This window comes from Equus przewalskii, chromosome 6, assembly GCF_037783145.1.
Source record: "Equus przewalskii isolate Varuska chromosome 6, EquPr2, whole genome shotgun sequence".
Lineage (NCBI taxonomy): Eukaryota > Metazoa > Chordata > Mammalia > Perissodactyla > Equidae > Equus > Equus przewalskii.
The window spans coordinates 74,202,363-74,223,430 of NC_091836.1; the positions used below are offsets into that span (position 1 = coordinate 74,202,363).

At 39.1% G+C, this 21,068-nt stretch overlaps 1 protein-coding gene and 1 pseudogene across 1 annotated transcript; one reads left to right on the top strand and one right to left on the bottom strand.

Moving 5' to 3' along the window:
• Window positions 1-4,381: 4,381 nt before the first annotated feature.
• On the bottom strand, window positions 4,382-7,712 carry LOC139084263 (olfactory receptor 51G1-like; annotated as a pseudogene).
• A 7,169-nt stretch (window positions 7,713-14,881) lies between these two features.
• On the top strand, window positions 14,882-15,820 carry LOC103553419 (olfactory receptor 51I2-like). Its single transcript, XM_008523991.2, has one exon. The coding sequence runs from the start codon at window positions 14,882-14,884 to the stop codon at window positions 15,818-15,820; it is 939 nt and encodes a 312-aa protein (XP_008522213.1).
• The last annotated feature ends 5,248 nt before the right edge of the window (window positions 15,821-21,068 follow it).

A 21,068-nucleotide genomic window follows, 5' to 3' on the forward strand; every position in this document is an offset into this window, starting at 1 on the left:
TTACAAAGGATCAATAAGACCACCTTCTACATTTATGAAATACAAACATTTCCATAATAAAATGTGACCAGTATAGTTACTCACATTCTAGGTACTGAATAACTTATGCAGAAACATTTATTGATAAAAAAGTTTCCAAAAAACTGAATCTATTTTGAAACCTAAACATATCGTGCCATTTCTTAAGTTATAAAGCCCATAGAAATGCACACATACACAAAGAAAATAATTAACAGTTTTGTCTAGGGGAAGGAAATGGAAAAGGTTGAGGAACAAAAGATAAGGGCCAACTTCTTGATTTAATCTTCATTTGATTTCCTGTTAAATTTTGGCCGTTTTCTGCAGTTCACGACCTATCACCCACCATAAAATTCAATTGACAGATAGATCTCATCAAGAAAGTATTTAAAAGGCAGAGATAACTCTCAGCAGCTGCTGAAAAGGCATTATGCAGAGACGTGACTGACACCAGCTTGTCAGCTTTCCATCAAAGTGTACCTTGTCTTTATATGCTTAGCCTACATTTTGTAATCAGGACAGTCAGTCAGACAATTAATTGGTCGTTGAACAACTTATTTCAAGTTCCCCAAACATAAATTATTATTTTCTTTGACGTTCTCCTTGGAAATTTCATGACCATAAACCTGAGGAATTCATTAAACAAAGAAATACTAATAGACAATTTCAAATTCGTTATTCCATTGCACTATTATTGCTTATTAATTTGCACAACTTAACTTCTAACCTAGTGCTTTCCAATAGACTTATAATACAAGTATATATTAGTTACAATTTTCTATTAGCACCATTATAAAAGTAAAAAGATAGGTAAAAATAATTTTCAAAGTATGTGTTGTTTAAGCCAGTACATCCAAATGACATCATTTCATTATTTCAACACGTAAGCTATGTTAAGAAAAATAAGATATTTTACTCTTTTTTTTTCATGTTAAGTCTTCAAAATCAGGTCATGTCATTACAATACAGGTCAATTCAAACAAGCCACTTTTCAAGGGCTCAATAGCCTAGCAGCCACCATATTAGACACTGTAACTTTAAACAACCTCACAAGGCTGCAAAACATCTATGCTTTTGTCATTTGGAAATTGTTACTCAAATTCACAGAGAGAGAGTCAGAAGACAACCACAGAGATTTACCAGATAATGTTTTAACATGATATTTTAAAAATAAAATCATGCAACTATCAATTTGTGTTTTTTTAGTGTTGGATTCCAGATTGACTGTGAAAAAAAAATCTATTAAGAATGATCTGGACATCTCTCTGAGTATTGCTGCTAAGCAATCATGTCCCTAGACGTAATGATTTCCATTATAAAAGATGTGACAGAGAAAGTAATTTTGCTAAAAATGAGATTTGATCACATATCCGAAGTCTATTTGTGCATATTTATGCTTTAGACTTGTGGCTTACGTGGTATGTCCATCTGCTGATGATATTTAAAACCTAGAAGTAAATATTGGACCTGCCCCAAGAAATTACTGCAACTTCCATTGTTAAGATTTTAGATGTATTCTTCAAGATATATCTAAAAATAAAATGTTATATATCTACTGCTTACATGTAAGAAGTGCTAAAATATTACTTGACTAAATGCAGAAAGTAATTAGCCACTCTTCAGTGAAAGACACCCATATTCATTCGCAAATCTTTGGGAACCACTCCAGAAGAAATCATCATCCCTAATATTTGATAATTAGATTTACCAGGATTTTTCCAGGACAAAAACCTTGGCTTTACAGAAGCTGCCATTGGTGGACATTCAATCTAGTGGTCTTCAAACTGATTACAGGTTCCCCTGGAGAAATGAGAAGATGTTCCTGGAAGTGCCTGACAGAGCCAGTGGACAGGTGAGGTTACGAAATAGATGAGGGCCGGCCCAGTGGCACAGTGGTTAAGTGAGCACGTCCTGCTTCAGCGGCCTGGGGTTCACAGGTTCGGATCCTGGGTGCAGACATGGCACTGCTTGGCAAGCCATGCTGTGGCAGGCATGCTACATATAAAGTAGAGGAAGAAGGGCATGGATGTTAGCTCAGTGCCAGTCTTCCTAAGCAAAAAAGAGGAGAATGGGCAGCAGATGTTAGCTAAGGGCTAATCTTCCTCAAAAAAAAAAAAAGAAAGAAATAGATGAAAATATACCTGCCACATGGCATGAAGAGGTTACTGAGGGCTGAAGAGATGGGAAGAAAGAGGAACAGGAATATTCAAGCACAGTGACACCAGACAAATTTGGCCCTAAGATAGGGCCTGAGTTTCTACTAAAGCAGAATTTGGTGCTTTGGCTCAGATTCTTAGGATTTGAAACTTGGGCATTATGAGGTTGTCCATATTTTATTTTAAGCCCAAGATGAGGCCATTGAGTCAGCTGTTTCTCATCCTCAGAGTCTCCTATTACATAATTTATGGGGGTAGAGATAATGGGATGCTGGGCTGAGGGGACAGTCTGGTTCCTTATATTAGAGGAAGAGGGTTGCTTCATAGGTAAGTTTACTATATAATTTGTTTCCGAAACAAGGACCTTTTTGAGAGGGAGGAGAGTGCTATTAATGATGCTGCTGAGGAAAATAAGTATAAACCATGATTATCTGAGGCATACCAGAGAGTATGCTCACTTTACTCAAAAGTGTGTTGCTAGGATGATCTTCTTTTATTGGAGGAGACTTTTAATCCCTGTATAACCCATCAAACAGAAATTTATTTTATTTCAGTTCAAATACCATTAAGTGTCAAGCCTTTACTATTCTTTACTATTACTTTACTATTTGCCAGGCTTTTTGCTAGGAGTTTTGTGGGGAAAGAGAAAAGAGAAGTTCATGATGTGTTCCCTCACGTTGATCATATGTGTTAGAGATGACATGCACATGTACACCTATAGAGACCCACATACACTGATATGATGTGGGATGGGAAGGGCTAGGGATAACTCTTGTGACCCAGATTCAAGCCTGTGGCAATGCTCTGAATTCCTTGTTCCTTTTCCTCCTCAAAATGCCTGGTGTAATCTATGGACAGCTAATCTTCCACAAAGGAGCTGAGGGCCTACAATGGAGAAAAGAAAGTCTCTTCAACAGATGGTGCTGGGAAAACTGGACAGGCATATGTAAAAGAATGAAAATTGACCATTCTTTTCCACCATTCACCAAAATAAACTCAAAATGGATCAAAGAACTCAAGATTAGGCCTGAAACAATAAGTCTTCTCAAAGAGAATATAGGCAGAACACTCTTTGACATCAGTTTCAAAAGAATTTTTTTGGACACCATAACTCCTCAGATGAGGGAAACAATAGAAAGAATAAACAAATGGGACTTCATGAGACTAAAGAGCTTCTTCAAGGCAAGGGAAAACAGGATTGAAACAAAAAAACAGCCCACTAATTGGGAAAAAAATATTTACAAGCTACTTATCCGACAAAGGGTTAATCTCCATAATATGCAAAGAACTCACACAGCTCAACAACAAAAAATCAAACAACCCTATCAAAAAATGGGCAGGGGACATGAACAGACATTTCTCCAAAGAAGATATAAGGATGGCCAATAGACACATGAAAAGATGCTCATCATCACTAATCATCAGGGAAATGCAAATCAAAACTACACTAAGATATCACCTTACACCAGTTAGATTGGCAAAAATATCCAAAACCAAGAGTGACAAATGTTGGAGAGGTTGTGGAGAAAAAGGAACCCTCATACACCGTTGGTGGGAATGCAAACTGGTGCAGCCACTATGGAAAACAGTATGGAGATTTCTCAAAAAGTTAAAAATAGAAATACCTTATGACCCAGCCATCCCACTACTGGGTATCTATCCTAAGATCCTGAAATCAGCAATTCCAAGAGACCCATGCACCCCTATGTTCATCACAGCGTTATTTACAATAGCCAAGACGTGGAACCAACCTAAGTGCCCAGCAACTGATCATTGGATAAAGAAGATATGGTATATATACACAATGGAATACTACTCAGCCATAAAAAGGACAAAATTGTCCCATTCACAACAACATGGGTGGACCTTGAGGGTATTATGTTAAGCGAAATAAGCCAGACAGAGAAAGACAAACTCTATATGACTCCACTCATAGGTGGAAGTTAACACATAGACGAGAACTGATCGGTGGTTACCAGGGAAAGGCCGGGGTCGGGGGGTGGTGGTGCGTAGAGGGAGGACACAAAGGGTGAAGTTGTGTACCCACAACATGACTAACAATAATGTACAACTGAAATTTCACAAGGTTGTAAACTATCATAATCTTAATAAAAAAAAAAAAAATGCCTGGTGTAGAGCTTTGCCCACAGCAGAAACACCATCAGAGTTTATGGACTGACTCAAAACCCCTGCCTCCTTGGAGTGATTCAGGGAAATTGTCTCTCACAGGAAAACAAGGTGGCAATTCCCTGTTGGATTGGCTTGGTCTTAGAGTTGAGCACAGGAGGCACAAAGAGGTAGATGCTACACTTGAGCATGTGAACCAGAGGTGAGGCATGCTTGGCAGCACAATATATCACACACACACCAATCATAGGCACATAGTACACAAGCACTGCACAGATGCATTACACGCATGTATTCAGAACCCTCCTCCATCCCTCCCTAGAAGCAATGTCCAGCGCTGTGTAAAGAATCAGCATATAAGAGACCACGATGAGCAGTGAGTCCAGTCCAACAGTGACCAGGACACTGGCCAAGCCCGGGATTCTATTGAGCTTAGTATCAGCAAAAGGCAGCTGGATCAGATCTGAGTGGAGGCAGCAGGAGTGGGAGAAACATTAGTGTGGCAGTAGGGTAATTGCCACAAAATGATTGAAAGGCAAGCCATGAGAGTCAAACTGTTCAGTGAAATGTCCAGACCCGTGGAGATGATACAGGATGGGGTCAGGATGGCTGTCTAGTGCAGTGGATTGTAGATGGCAACAAAGCAATTATAACTCATGGCCAGCAGGACCTCTGACTCCATGTAAGAAAAGGTGTGAATGAAGAACATTTAGGGCAGGGAGCAATCAAAGCCAATCTGGTGGGCATCAAATCAAAAAATGCCCATGACACTGGGCAGTGTAGACACAGAAACACTTCCTCAGTGACAGCCAACATGGAGAGGAACAGGTACATGGGTTCATGTAAGGAAGGGTTCACAGGCACTGTTGCCATGATTAGACTGTTACCCAAAATAGCCACAATGTACAGAGTGAATAAGGGGATGGACAGCCAGCCACATTGGGCTTCCAATCCCCGGATGCCAGTCAGGAAGACGGATAAGAGGTCCCAACTTTCATTACTCTTAGCCCCCACGTCACCAACAGCAGAGCTCAGTCTTCACCTGCCGTTTGAAAAAACCAAAGTTAGCTCTCACCTACAGGGTCTTCTGCTTTAGCAGCCTACCTCAAAGGCTGAAGGAGGGAGATGGAAGGAGATGCGGAAATTGGAGTCATTTACATCATTCTGAGTAAAAATGTAACAGACGTTCTTTTCTCACCTCCTGTTCCCTGACAGCCAAAATCCTAAAATTTACATGTAAAAGAGATATTTGAGACTGACTAATCTTATGAGAGACAGCATAGCTTAAAAATTAAAAGCAGTAACACTGGAATAAATTAGAACTGGGTCAAAATCCATAGTCAGCCCATTATTAGATGTGTGATATGGGCAACTTATTTATACTCTGATCCAAAGTTGTTGTTTATCAACTTCTAAAGTGGAAGTAATAATAATACTATTTTCTTAGTTGGATGTAAGAAACAACTGGGAAAATTAACACCATATGTTCAGTGTTTTAGAGCTCTGCAAATGGATTCTGGCAGACAGTTTGAAGCACAGTTGATAGTTTACTCTCGGTGTGACCTTGAGCAGGTGACTTAAGCTTTCCAAGCCTCAGTGTGTCCCTTTGTAAATTATGGATAAAAGTACATCTGCCTCATATGGTTGTAGAAAATGTAAACAAGATATTACACGGGATATGAAACACTGAATAAATATAAACTATTTTACCCTTAGGGGAAACTAAGACCCAGAGAGGAAGAGTGGGTAATGTACCAAAAGCCTAAGAATCAATTTCTGCAGAGCCTAGGTTATAGCTTAGATCCACAGACTCTCCTTGTAGTGATGTTTCCATTTCATTATGGAAAAAAGAGTAAACCCCAGTCTGGTCTAGGATGGAGTCATAAGAATGAATTGACTTTTAGCTTTGTCAATGAGGGTCTGAGCAAACATGGATACCTGTGAAAACGGTAATCTCCATGTGTCACCACTCCACTCCAGGGAAACAAATGTTTTGAATGAAAGTGAGACAGCAGTTTTAGAAAGTTGAAAGAGAAGGAAATATGAATAGGGTATTGAAGGATATTGACATTCCAGGTGAAAATTATGCTAATACACAAGTGACCTCTGAGTTTAGAAAGAGAGTTCAGAAAGGTTATTAAGTAAAGATGTAGTGGTTTCAAAATAGCAGACTTGATCTAGAATCCATGGAGATATCAACTACATAGAGATAAGCACTCCATTAGTCGCTAAGAGATCGGAGAGAAATAGTTAACCCTAAATCAGAAGATGAGAATAATATATAATACAATATAATGTAACATCACATAAAGAAATATTATAAATTAAATTTGCCAACTAAATTTAAAAGAAACTGTGAAGAGGGTAGAAACTATCACAATTGGTGTAAAAGCTGAAATATCTCTAATCATCTGTTCATTTATTCACTCAACTGTCTTGGATATATGTTACCCCAATTCTTTTTCAATTCTTTATCCTCCAGTTACCCCGTGTTGATGTAAAATGATCGATATACCTAAAGATTTCAATGGGAACACTTCACTGGAATGGATGGGCAGTTAGGAAAATACACAGCTAAGGGAATACAAAGAGCTATAAACAACGGATTCGTACAATGTAATACAGAGGATGGCCCCAGAGCCTGCATCCTCTTACTCTTTTCAGCCTCAAGTCCTCTTTTCATGCACCAGCCCTGCTGAAATTCCATGCATTCTATCCCTGTGTTTCCATCAAGATTAACAACTCCCCTGGCGGGTGAAATGCACTTGTTTGTGCCTTTTACCCATCCGAGTCCCCTGGTTCTGCCTTGTAGATCAGTGGTTCTCAACCTTGGCTACACAATAGAATCACCTGGGGAACTTAAAAGTCTCAGTGCCCAGGTAACACCTCCTACCAATTAAATTAGAATCTCTGGATGTGGTACAAATTATCAATACGTTTTAAAGCCCCCAGGTGAACCCAATATTGAGAACCTCTCCAGACCCATTTTGTGACATTCCAGTCACTTTACAGCAACAGAGTTTTAGACAAAAAAGTAATATGCAAGAGCTCCCCAAGCCTCCCTTAGTTTTTTTCAGACAAACTTCCTAACCCGATCCTAACCTAGAACTTAAACATCCCCTTCTGTTTCATCATCTACTACATTCCTCAGCATCCTGGAGTTCCTTTAAATAAACTTGCGTTTGCTCACAATACTCCAAGGTGGTGCGACAGATGTAGCCTAGGTTTGGGGCTAACATTGCATATCACTTCTCTAGAGGTGCAGCAAAAGGAAGAGAAGGGCTGGTAGGAGCATTTTGAGGCCTTGACTTGCCTCACCTGAGACTACCTGCCGCTAGTAAAACCTCACCTTTGACAGGAAATAATAACGAAGGAATCTTCTTCAGGTTTCACCTGAACATTGTTCTTCATGGTATCTGTTATTTTCTGGCAAAATACATTTTAATTTGTAAACATATATTCACTCATGTAGCTATTTGTTTATTGCTTGTATCCCCTACTAGATTGTAAACTCCATCAAAGTAAGCATGGTATTGACTGCTTATTTTTTTTTTCAGTTTTGATCTCTAGATACCCAATATTACCACAGAGTAAAGCACACAGCAGATGCTTAATAAGTACTTTAAGAAGATAAATAAATATTGAATGGATAAATAGTGTCTGAAAGTTTCAATCATAATATCCTGTAATTTTCCCTTCTTCAGATTACCTATGCTAAATTCCTTTAGATATTCAAAGTACCTGATTTTTAATTTCCTTACCACACATCCTCATTTCAGGGTATCATAAGGATAGTAAATCTAATATGAGTCCACAATGTGATATGCAGCTTACAACAAATTAATTGGTTTTATACTTTGTTAAAAGTGGTATTTTATTCAGAAGATAATATATTCTGAAATGTCCATTTATAATTCTATGCTTTCTTTTTTTTTCCAGCTTGCATTGTCTTTCTCCTCCTTGTTAGCTTTTTGAACCCCTACTATTATTCATACTTAAAACTTTCATTTTATCTGCAGATTTTTCTAGCACTATTTAAGCAGAAATAATAACTTTTTGATCTATGACTTTACAATATTTTATATAGACTTTTCCCATTTTATTAGAATTAGATTTATACCTCTATTCTCTCTGTCATAGTTTGGGTTCTTTTAGGATGAGGCTTGTTTCTAGGTCATCCTTGCCTCCCCAGAATTTCATGATTCTAACACACAGACGTGATCAAGAATTCATGAATTAAAGAAAGCATGAACATGTTGTTCAGGACCATAACTGAAGTACATTCAGTTTCAGGTTACATACTCTGGATCAGAGTTAATCCAACTGGGACTCACCCAAAGGCAAGGGTGTCAATTCATATAAAGAGCATTGAAGGAAGCGGTGATGCTTTGTTTCAAGAAGAGGAGACTGTAGAAGAGATTGGTGGGGATGGTTGTAAGAGGTGGAGAGTGATAGGTGGAGAGAACATGGAGACAGTTTGGGGCTCAGATAAGGAAGATTTTTCTAAGAGTTAAAGCTGCAAACAAGATAATATCTCTCTGGTCAGTGGAGATGTTCAAGTAAAGACTGAACAACCCTTGTTTGGAATGCTGGAGGGAGAATTCCAGCATCTGTAGAATTGGGATTAAAGGCCCTTTCAACTCTCCTTCTGCCCCCCGCCCTGATGTTCCAGGCTGTCAGGGTGTCTCTTCTTCTGTGACACTGAGAATACCATGGCTGTGGATCTGTGTGGGACAGAACAGAGGCAAGCTCTCAGACCCTATTGTGTGATCATCATGTGTCTTTCACAGCTGAAGCAGTCTCTGGCAGCCCTATCTGAAGGTGTTGGGGAGCATACAAGGGAGGACACATATTGCTTTCTTTTGTAGAAAACCAACATGAAATCAGATTTGGAAATTTTTTGTCTTAAACTTCTCCATCCTAGGCCAAACAGTATTTATAATTTATTTGAGGTTGTAGAACATTTCAATAGTATTTGATAAACTCTGTAAGGGAGAAATGTCAAGAACCCAGGGTATCACAAAAAAGCTCAAGAGATTAGGAAGAGAATTGCATGGCAGGTAAAACTTGTAATGAGCATTAGAGCTGTAGGACTCACCAGGAAGAGTTTTAGGTGGCAGAATTCCCTGCAGAGGAAATACTGTGGCCAAAATCACAGAAGCACAAAGGTATGAAATGGAGTATTTGTTTGAGAATCTGCAAGAAGTTCAGTAAGACAGGTACAAATATTGTAAGGCTTGGAGTGAAGAGAGAGGACTGGAAAGAGAAGCAGCAAATTGTCTTGTATATACTCAACAGTTGCAATCCTTGCAGAGGGAATGGTTTGATGACAGAAAACATACAAATCCAAAATCGCATACTACAGCTCAGAAAATGGCATTTTGAGAGGAGAAATTTCAATCTGCTAGGAGTTCTGGATGTGCTGGAACAGAATTTTAAAATGGATTCTTCATATCTCAAAATGGCTAGTACATGAAGACAATGAATACTATATTCTGAATGGACAACCATGGGGAAATTTCGAATTAGTTTTTAGAGAACCGGTTAGCTGACTGTTAAACACCTTCTCTGAATTCAGTGGTTCTCAACCAGTGGTGCTTTTGCCCCCTTGGGGACATTAGGCAATGTCTGCAGGCATTTTTGGTTGTCATAACTGAGGTGGAGCATCTATTGGGTAAAGACCAGAGATGCTACTAGATATCCTATGATGCGCAGGACATCATACTACAATAAAGAATTACCCAGGGGCTGGCCCCGTGGTTGAGTGGTTAAGTTCACGTCCCCCGCTGCAGGCAGCCCAGTGTTTCATTGGTTCGAATCCTGGGCACGGACATGGCATTGCTCATCAGACCATGCTGAGGCGGCATCCCACATGCCACACTAGAAGGACCCACATGAAGAGTGTACAACTATGTACCACAGGGCTTTGGGGAGAAAAAGGAAAAAATAAAATCTTAAAAAAAAAAAATTACCCAGCCCAAAATGTTAACAGTGCTGAGGTTGAGAAATTCTGTCCTAATTAAAGGCATAAAAGTTATGAGCTAGAGGATTTAAATAAACCTTTCTAAAGAGATCCATTGGAAAGAGCTAAGTCTCCCAAACCACATCCCCTACCCAAGAGAAAGAGTTAGGAGGTACATCTCGGTTTACCTTGAGTCAAAAGAGAGGAGACATATGTCCCATGAAATCTGGGCAAAGAGAGAGACAGCAGATGGGTTCCTTACTTATCCTTGGAAATCTAAATGGAGATATGAAATTTACTTTGCTGTTCTGGTAGAAGAATTGAATGAAAGACTATTGCTATTTTAAAGTAGTACATTTGTTTCAATAGAGGAAGGATGACCATTTCCTAAATGGGCTACATAGAGGAGCCGGCATGTGTTATCTTAGATCTTGTCCAGAAGAATGTATGGTTCTAGAAATGAGATTTTGACTGCAGATGGGATCATAAACAACCATATTGAGTAGGACAGTTTAAATCAAATGGAGAAGAAGAAGAATACGGGGATAAGTTTCTTTGAATAGTCTATGAAAACACTCAATGAAAGAAAGAGTCAGTTTTAAAAATTTAACACATTTAGTAACATGATAGTAGCTAACTAAACAACTAATGAGTTAAGAATCTTCCACTTCGCCTTCTCTCTCTTTCATGGAGGAGGAAACTGAAACCATGGTTAGCAAGTGAGGAATGAGAAAAGAGGAAAGGCTGTAACACTGAACACTGGAAAGTTTGAATGTTACATGAGGTTGGGCATTCTAATTACTCGCCAGAGGGTGTTTTGTTATCTAAATGTGACCGGAAATCTTAGGGAACTGAGTTTTCATCCATGAGTAAAGAAAGAACTAGCCACTTTCCATACATTCAAAGGAATAATAAAAATAAAAATAGTTGTTTTCTAATTATACTTTATTTGCTGGGCTTGGTTAACATATTACATAATCCAGTGATCTTTTAAAAGATAATGAGCTGCTCTCTTATACGTCTGCCCATCCATCACCAGATGGTGTCTTGCCTTCGGTAAAGAATTAGTCTGGCATATTGCTGAGTTATTTTCTGCTGAAAGAGCAGATGCTTTATCCTCAGGAGTCATTAATGACCTCAAGAGACTTAAACCTTCCCCATACATTTTAAAACACAAAGTCAGCATCACTCCTCTCTCTTCTGGGGCTTAGAGTGAGATATAAAAATGGCAGCATGAATTCACTTTAGCAGATTGAGAGGACATGCTGTTCTGTGGGTGTCGGCGTCTCTCATCTGTCTGCCTTCTGGTGAGTTGTGAAACCCTGCTGAGGTGGGCTAGTCAACTCTCCTGAAGACTGTTTTAAGTGACAGTAACTGAGAAAGGGGTAGAGTAAGGTGAAGAAGGAGAGCCTGGGTGGTGGATATCAGACAGCAGCATCTTAGTAGAGTGAGCAGAGTAGATGGAAAAGTCCCTGGACTTGGGGTTCTTCTTCTGGCACTGCCAATAACTGATTGCATAACTCTGTGTAATTCACTAATTCTCTAGATAGCTCACTTTCCAGAGTAATTTCCAAGGGATCAATGTGTCCATGATTCATTAACATTGTTGCAAGTTCAGGGAGGAAAGCAGGACTCAGAGAACAGGAAACGTTCAGAAATTCAGGAACAAAGTGATCACGCCTATTCCATGACTCAGACTAACAGCTCAGCCAGCACACATGGTCTAACTTTGTTCTCATCTTATGAAACCTGAGATACAGTATGTAAAAGTGCCCAGGAGATTAGAAGAGTAGGAGGAATCAGCTGGTTGTAAACTTTAGATGAACTGTCAATAGCTAAGCATTTCTAATCTTTTACCATTTATGAGGTAAAGTAAAAACTATGGTCATTAGATGGGCCTTTCTGTACATCCGTCCAACCCCATCTATACCTTATTTTTGCCTTCTTTCAGTACCACTGCACATCTTCATAGGCATTCTTTCTTTGACCAGAAATTAAAAACTAAAAGAACTTCAGAGCCATAAGGGATCTTTGAAAATATGCTTAAAAACAGTTATAAAGAAGATGACACCAAGGTCTAGAAAGAGAAATAGATTTTCTAAAGCTCACATGGCCAGGGCATGGCAGGACCAGGGTTGAATGACAAGACTACTGACCCCTAGACCAGGACCCATTGCCCTAAATGACCTTGGTTCCCATATGACTTCAGCTAAAGGAAAGGTTCTGGGTTCCAGGACCAGGAGAAATTGAGTCCAGCATTGAAACAGGTACTTTATGCATCATTTTCTCCACATGAATCCGCCTTTAGCCACTCCCTTTGTTCAAGCATACTTGAGAAATCTTTGTCCAGAAATGTGTACCTCTGTTTTCCTTTCAAATTCCTAACACCTTAGTGATGCCTCACAGACCTCAGTCAGATACTAGAGAGTCCTACAGCTCTTTTTTAAATTGAGGCTTTACTACTTACTTGCCATGTACTATGAGGCAACCTCCCTCTGTGGGACTCAATTTCCACATCTGCCAAGGATTAAATGGTGTACAGTTCCTTGCAGAATATCCAGCACATAGCATGTGCTCAATAAGTATTGGTTTTCTCAAGTTATTCTTTTCTTCACATGCATCCAAGACCAACCCTCACAGTCAGCGGCCACTGGGTTGCATAAAGAATGTGATCCTGGGACTGTCAGGCAGCCCTTTCCCCACAAATACTAAAGCTTGATTCTCCATATCCAGAATGGCTTTGGCCCTGCCCTGCAAGAAATCCTGCTTTCATTGACACCTGTTTCTTCTCTCTTCTCTTTCTGTCCCCTTTATATTGGCTCATTCTCTTCTGGTTTTGCTGGTTATCTCGTATAAGAGTCTGTGTGAAAAATGGGAATTGTAGTCAGGTGGGGGAAATAAGAGACAAGCAAGGTTGTTCAGTCTTGTATCCCAAGGATCACATTTCTGGAGGGGAGACAGGCAAGCATGGACTGAGCTTGAAGACCAGAAGGAATGCCATCAATCACCGAGAAGTGCCCCGGCCTTTCTGAGAACCACAGGAAAATCTGAGTTGCATACAGCCCGAGAAAATCCAGGAAAGTTTCCAGAGTGATAATGCTGTGTTACATACCATTCCAGCATATCTGTGGGCTTCAGACACCTATGGTTCTCAGGTTCCCTTCCTCCTCCATTCCCATCAGAAAGGACTCTGAGATTATGTTCTGACCTGGCTTTGTAAGATGTTGGAGAGAAGGAAGAGAGGGAAAATAGTCATATGTATTTTTGGAGTTCTTCTCCCAGGGAGGGTGCCTTATAAGCCTGAAACATGTCTGCCAGGTGAAAATCCCGCTAGCCTTCTCTGTCTTCATTCACTACGAGGGAATGAATGTGAAAGGATTTCCAAAACATCAGGATGATAGGAAATCAAAAAATATAATCACTCTCATGGAAAAGTGTTTGCAGTTTAGTCTCTAGGAATTGAGTAAGTAATATGTTAAGTGCTAATATAAGAAACTGTAGGTAAATGCCATACCTCAAGGAAAAATAGTGCCTGTGTGGGTGAACGGGTTAATGACCATGGGAAAGTAGGAGTGTGTTGTGTGTGTATACAAGTCTACACGTACAGGTGAATGTTATGCATATATAATGCTGCATATTTGTCCAAGTAGACAGAAATTATGAGCATGACAGGACACGTGCATGTTAAAGAGTATCAAGGTCAAGAGGGAGTGTCAAGTATATTTGCATAATAAGAGTGAGATTGTGAGAGAGAGAAAGAGGTGTGGGTGAGGCTTCTTATGAGCACGACTGGCATACAGTATGAGGCTAATGTAAAGATACATGAATGTGTCTAAGTGAATAATGGATATTCTGAGAGTACATATGATTGTGTGAGGGTGAAAGTCTGTATTTGGAACAATGCTGTCCCAAGGCTGAATATTAGTGTACCTAGAGAATAGTTAGGGGAGAATTCACAATTTTTCCAAAAACAGGAACAGGTTTGTGTCTTTGCACAAACAGATGGTTTCTTTGTTGCTTTTTTGCAGCAACTCTGCCAATGAAAGGCTGATGTCCACAATCAACTTCCTCACATCCCATCACCCCTTCCCCTCCCTGACCAAGCACACATCATAACTCAAACTACCTCTCGGGAATGCTGCCATTAATCAGTGACACATCAGAATTCAGCAACATTTTCAGGAAATATTTAAGTACTTCCAAGAGCTATTGATAATTCAAATTCCTGGTGTCCTTTTATAATAACTATCTATGAATTGTAGTTAACATATTTATATTCAATGAAGCTTCTAAAACACATTGAAAGTGTAGACAATATAGGTTAGACATTTTCTTTGTAGCTAATTGTATTTTTGAAGCGTTTCCCAATTTCTTCCTTCTTTCATAAAACAGTGGGAAATATTAGCCCAGCCCAGGGCCTGTTGATCATAAAATATGAAGAAGAGAAGTTTGTCTGTATTTTCCCCAAACCAGTGACTTCATGAATGCATCAGTTTCTAACTGTGAGACACATCTGCTATGTGTCTTACTTCCTGGTTTGTGGTCCTGCAGTAAGTACAACTCTCAGAAGTCTGCAGTTCAGGTCTGCCCCTCAAAAGTGCCCTAGCTTCCTCCTGTCATGGGATTGTTCAATGTCACTCACCCTGCTTCCTTCCTCCTGACTGGTATCCCTGGTTTGGAGAGCTCTCACTCCTGGCTAGCAGGGCCCCTCTGTCTGATGTATGCCGTGGCCCTGGGGGGCAACACAGTGATCCTGCAGGCTGTGCGAGTGGAGCCTAGCCTCCATGAGCCCATGTACTACTTCCTGTCCATGCTGTCCTTCAGTGATGTGGCCATGTCCATGGCCACACTGCCCACTGTGCTCAGAACATTCTGCCTTAATGCTCGAAACATTGCTTTTGATGCCTGCCTAATCCAGATGTTTCTCATTCATTCCTTCTCCATGATGGAGTCGGGTATTCTGCTGGCCATGAGCTTTGACCACTATGTGGCCATTTGTGATCCCTTGCACTATGCCACAGTGCTCACCAATCAAGTCATTGCTGGAATGGGTTTAGCTGTGACTGTTCGGAGCTTCATCATTCTTTTTCCTCTTCCCTTCCTGATCAAGAGGCTGCCTATCTGCAGGTCCAATGTTCTTTCCCACTCCTACTGCCTTCACCCAGACATGATGAAGCTGGCCTGTGCTGATATCACTATCAACAGCATCTACGGACTCTTTGTTCTTGTATCCACCTTCGTCATGGACCTGCTTTTTATCTTCCTTTCCTATGTGGTCATTCTGCACTCTGTCTTGGCCATTACTTCCCGTGAGGAATGCCTCAAAGCTCTCAACACATGTGTGTCTCATATCTTGGCTGTCCTTGCATTTTATGTGCCAATGATTGGGGTCTCCACGGTGCACCGCTTTCAGAAGCATGTCCCACGCTACATACATGTCCTCATGTCCAATATTTACCTCTTTGTACCTCCTGTGCTCAACCCTCTCATGTATAGCGCCAAGACAAAGGAGATCCGCCGAGCCATTGTCCGCATGTTTCACCGCATCAAAATGTGACTTTCACATTTGGCTTTAAAACCTGTTGTTTATTGTGTAGCCATATGCTGTTATCCATAGTGTCATTATCACCACTGTCATCATGTTGACCCTCATCATTATCATATCATCATCAAGAATAAGGTAGAGATATGTATTGGGAAAAAATAAGAGATCAGGAAATGGAGCTGCAAAACTTAAAACAAATGAGTAGCACATTCAACAAACATCAGTGGCATTATGAGAAAGATAAATATTGTAGATAAAGAAGTAATTAGACTGGACTTTAAGGAGAAGAGTTAATCTAAGACAGAAAAATCTTTTTCATAGTAACAAATATTACTAATGTAATAATAATACATTTTGTCCTTAGAAGTGCTAGACTCTGTTCAAAATTATTTATGTGCATTAATTCATTTTATATTCATAACAATCTTATGAGGTGAAGAGAATTACGTAAATTGTTCAGAGTAACATAGATAATATGTGATCCAAGTGAGATTCAATATTGTTCAGTATTTGCACCCCATCATTGCAAATACTGCTTCTCTGTCTAATTGGCATCACTATTAGCATTACCTTTACTATCCTTGCACCACCGTTTTCATTCCCAAACATTCATGAGTAGTTTTAACTTCACAAATTGAAATGTGATGTACTCTCAAAATTTGCCAAAGCTGTATGAACAAATATGACCCTGGAAAGATGATGTCTAGAAGAAGCTGCAGACTCTTCTTCACTTCCTTTACCTGCCCACCACTCAGTCCTCTCCCAAGGAAAACAAAGTTGAAGAGCTGAAACATGAACCTTGTTTTTGACATTGTACTAGATGCATGATTTCTCTTTTTCTTTCCTTCTGGGTTTTTCATTTTCTTCCATACATTGATATGATAAGTGATGTCAGAAATTATGTCCTTCTAGGATTTCCAGCTCTAAAAAGGCCAAAGATAGGCAAACTAGAGAATCTATGATTTAGAAACTAGAAAATAATTCTTGAAGACCTTATCTTAGACTGATTTACCTTACATATTCTTTGTCTGATACCAGAGAGGTAGGGTACAATAGGAAATTCCTTGGCCTGATTTCAGTGCTCTCAGACTAAGTCTGAGCTTACATCTAGACTAAAATAAAAGAGATTCCCTACAAAGTCTAACCTAGCTCACCAGGGAAACTGGGCCAGACCTCATAGTATCAGAGCATACAGTTATCAAGCGTTTCTCTCTGTACTAAGCTCTATTGAGCAAACATCAAGGAGAATTGCCAGGTGCCAGAGGGAGGGAATTATTTCTAAATGGATATGATTAAGCAGTTGGAATCCAGATTTCCAAAAATGCCCGTAAATACAGTTAAGAGACTCAAGCTTTTCTTTGAACTCTACATTTTTCTTTATTGAAATGGTAGAATACTTGGATTTTGGCCTAGAAAAAGAGGAGAAAATAAATTCTTATACTTCTTTTGTTTTAGGTCCCTAAGGTTGCCTCTAACCAAAGAAAAGAAAATACTAAAGATGCTTCAGCTAAGCTTTCAAGGGAACTATTTTGGAGTTTATAAAAAAACAAAATCAGTGGGTAATAAAAGTCACACTTTTGTCTTGCTTTGTCATAGGTGCATATCTCATGCTCCAGGGCCCGTGTGGTGTGGGTCAATGAAGAGAGAAAGAGAAGAAACTAGAACAAGAGTCACCGTAGCATAAGATTATTGATCTCTGTGCCTTATAGTGAGAATCATAGAAAAGCCAGTAAAACTAGAATGTAATATGGAATGAAAAAACACAAACCCATGTTTCATGAACTAAAATGCTTTCAGGTTTGATAGAAACAATAAACAGCTTATGAAGTTGGTAATTACTTTGTAAACTATCCACTTCCTAACCTCAATTAATCAAGAGGCACTGCCAAGGAATTACCCTCTGCAGAGGAAGAGGAGGACTGCTAAGCAAGTAGTCGCTCAACATGAATGTCAGAAACCAAGATTTGGTCCCATGAATTTGTCCGAACAGGGGAAGGTGTATGTGGTTTGTGTTCATATTTATGAGTTAAGTGGATTTTTTGTCTCCTTTTCCTTTTCTTCCAATACCCATGGAAAACTTGTTTATCAAATACATGTAAAAAATAAATAAATAAAAGAGATAAATTATCAGTTAAGTGAGTATTTAATTTTAGGCTGTTTGCTTTGTATATCTGTAACTTGGGAGTCGGCTGACACCACCTAAACATTGGACATTTTCCTGACATTGGCACAAGCCTAAAACACTCCTCAGTGGAAAGTATAACCCCAGACAAAACGTCCATAAATTTCTAGAGTCATGTATCACTCATCCAAAGCACTGATGTGAGGCAGAGTTTAGTAAAAGTTTAGATGACAAACTAATCTCCACTAATATAAATGCAAAAAAGGAGCTGGTTATTGGGCAAATTTGTTCTTAAATTGTTTACTGCCAGTCATGGTGTTCATGAAAATTTCTCCCTAAAGTGTTTCTCAAGCTCTGCTCCTCATAGCAGAGACATATAGTCACTCTCCTGTACTCAACATCATGTTAAAAAAAATGTGGAGTTTTTCAGGAAGCATTAATATAATTCTACTGGCAATCTACTTTTCACATAAGCTTTGCTTTCTTTTAGTCTCCTTATAAAAAAACCCCAACAGTCATTTATTTGTTTATTCATGCAAGAATATTTATTGAAACCTACAACATACCAGGCACAGTGTTAGGTTTGAGAGTTGAGTGATTATGGAATTTCCTCATTAGCATTTGTGAGAAAAACCTACCTGAAAAAAGATGGAAGATGTATGTCAAAGTCTCCAAGGACATGTTAACTAACTATATATTCCTTTTCAATACCCCTTTAGAAAGCTACATCACGTTTTCAATGGCTGCAGTGCAATGCAGGAGTGTTACTGCTGGAAACGTGGTCAATGTTCATGTGAAGTGTGTCAGGATAGAATTAATGCTGATAACCATGAGGTTATATATTTAAGGCAAATATCCCATATTACAAGCTAGGAGAACAAGTTTTCTAGGTGACAATCTGTATTTTCACAATGAAAGACAGACTATAAGCTGCAATGGCTTTCAGTCAACTTTAATCATTAGTCTTAACAGTCAAGCCAAATGTCTCTGACTGAAATAAATTCTTCCGTAAATGTTGAACAGCTTAGAACTGATAGAGTGCAAAGTGGCTTTTTCTATATTTGACATTACACTGTGAAAAGAAAATCTGTTGTGTGATTTAACACAAAAATCTCAGCGTCAGCAATTTGTGAACAATTCTTTGACTAAATGTAGAAGAGGCAAGCAAAATAAATCTGAAACTCAAAGAAAGAAATTCCTGCTAAACATATATACTCAAAACTTTGTATAACTGGGTGACAGGCACTAGATTGGAAATATGTCTCATGTCTATTATTCAGCAAGGTATGGAGAATGATGGTTACATTCAACAGGAAATACCACTCAACATTTGGAATTCAAATATCTACAAGAGGATTTTTACAAATAATGTGGAAAACAAGTGGATGGTTATTAGGGGAAAGTAGAGTATAAGACACAACTCAGGTATAAAATTAACAATTGGGCACTATTTTTAAAGAAATCCTGATATATTCTCAATGTAATTTCTTAAAGAACTCTCTTACCCTTAAGTTTACAGAAAAATATTATAAACAAGCTCGTAATTTACCATTTAGTTAGATGTCAGTGCATCACTTACATATATATTTTACCAATTTGAAGAAATACAATTTATCTCAGGAAGAAAAAGATTTTTTTTTGCAAGTCTGTTAATTAGGAAATTCATCAACATTTAAAAGGCAGCAGTAAGACATACTTATGTGCATAAATATATATGTAATATGTTATTTTTTCTATATTAAGAAAATAAGAGCTTTGAATTTTATGCCTCTTCAAAATATGTTTCTATAATCTATAGTCAATATAAACCAGTTGTATTAGGTGTGTGTGCCCAGACAGGAGTGGCCCTTATCCAACTAAGAGCTGGAAAGTGAGTACTTCTCTGACGCTGAAAGAAATTTCCAGCACCGTTTTGTGCAGTGATCCCTTAGTTTTTCTTAACTTAGCTCAGTATATCCATATTCAACTAGTTAGACAGATGCAATGAAACATCTCCCTATGTCACACACTCTTTGTTATCAGGAACCAGGCCCCATCTATCTCTGCATCCCTGGTGCTTAGCACAGAGCTGGGCTCACATTAGTCATTCCATGTGTGTTTGATAGGTGAATAAATAAGGGAAAACTGCACAGAATGAGGAGAGAAATACTTTCAGTGATGCAGTGGTACTCATTCTTCCTGTTCTCTTGCCTTATTCTGTGACTTCTCAATTGTGTAGTTGAGACTAAGAGATGCATTTAAAAAAAAAAAGAAGAAGAAGAAGAAAAAGAAACCTAAAAGATGCTAAAGTCAGCAATGTGGTTTGTAATATCCCGTCATAGATACTGAAGCATTAGAATATAAAAAGATTTTTTTTTTTAAGAAGGAAGATTCTCGTTGCAAGTATGACTGTCAGAGCTGTAGGTTAACATTTTTCCTTGATTGTTTTCTTTCACTTTTACTCTTAACTGCGCAGGGTGAGCTTATATTCAAAGTTTCTCCCCATATAAGGGAAGGGTGATTTTCCAGGGTGACTCAGAGGAGGATTCTCTGGACTGGGAGGGGATAACAGGGTAGCATTGCCAGCCTCTTGGCTCTCGGGCTCCCTCTGTTGTTGTGCAAAAGGTAAAGCAGCACCTCTCTTTGAGGCCATTTGTGAGTCTCAGAGGAAGTCTGTTTCTAGAGGATGTTTTGCTCCCTCCCTCTGTTCCAGCCCTGGGCCTCTACAGGCCTGAGGAGTTTGCTTTAGCTGCTGTAGCATTTCCTTGCATCTGCTTCCTCTACAGCCTCTTCCCCATCATCAGAAACTTTTTTCTCTCTTACTCAAGAGATCTTTGTTTTATGTGGTTTCCTCCAGGCTGATGTTCCATCCTTTTGGAAAGCTTTTTTGCTGAATATTTCTGAGATTCTCAAATGCTTAGGGCAGCTACAGCACTGCTGGATCCTCTTAAGCACACGAGAACTTAGACATTGTAGGGATTGTTCCCAGTTTCACCAGTCAACCTCAAAGTCATCTGCCCAGGTGTCTGCTTAGGGTATAGTGTCTCCTATTGAGAGTGAGTGAGTGTGATTTGGGGAGGTTTTAAATTCTTGTTGGATTAAGATTTGTTATTCATCTTTACTACATTGATCCTCACCACACAATTTCTAATCTTGTTG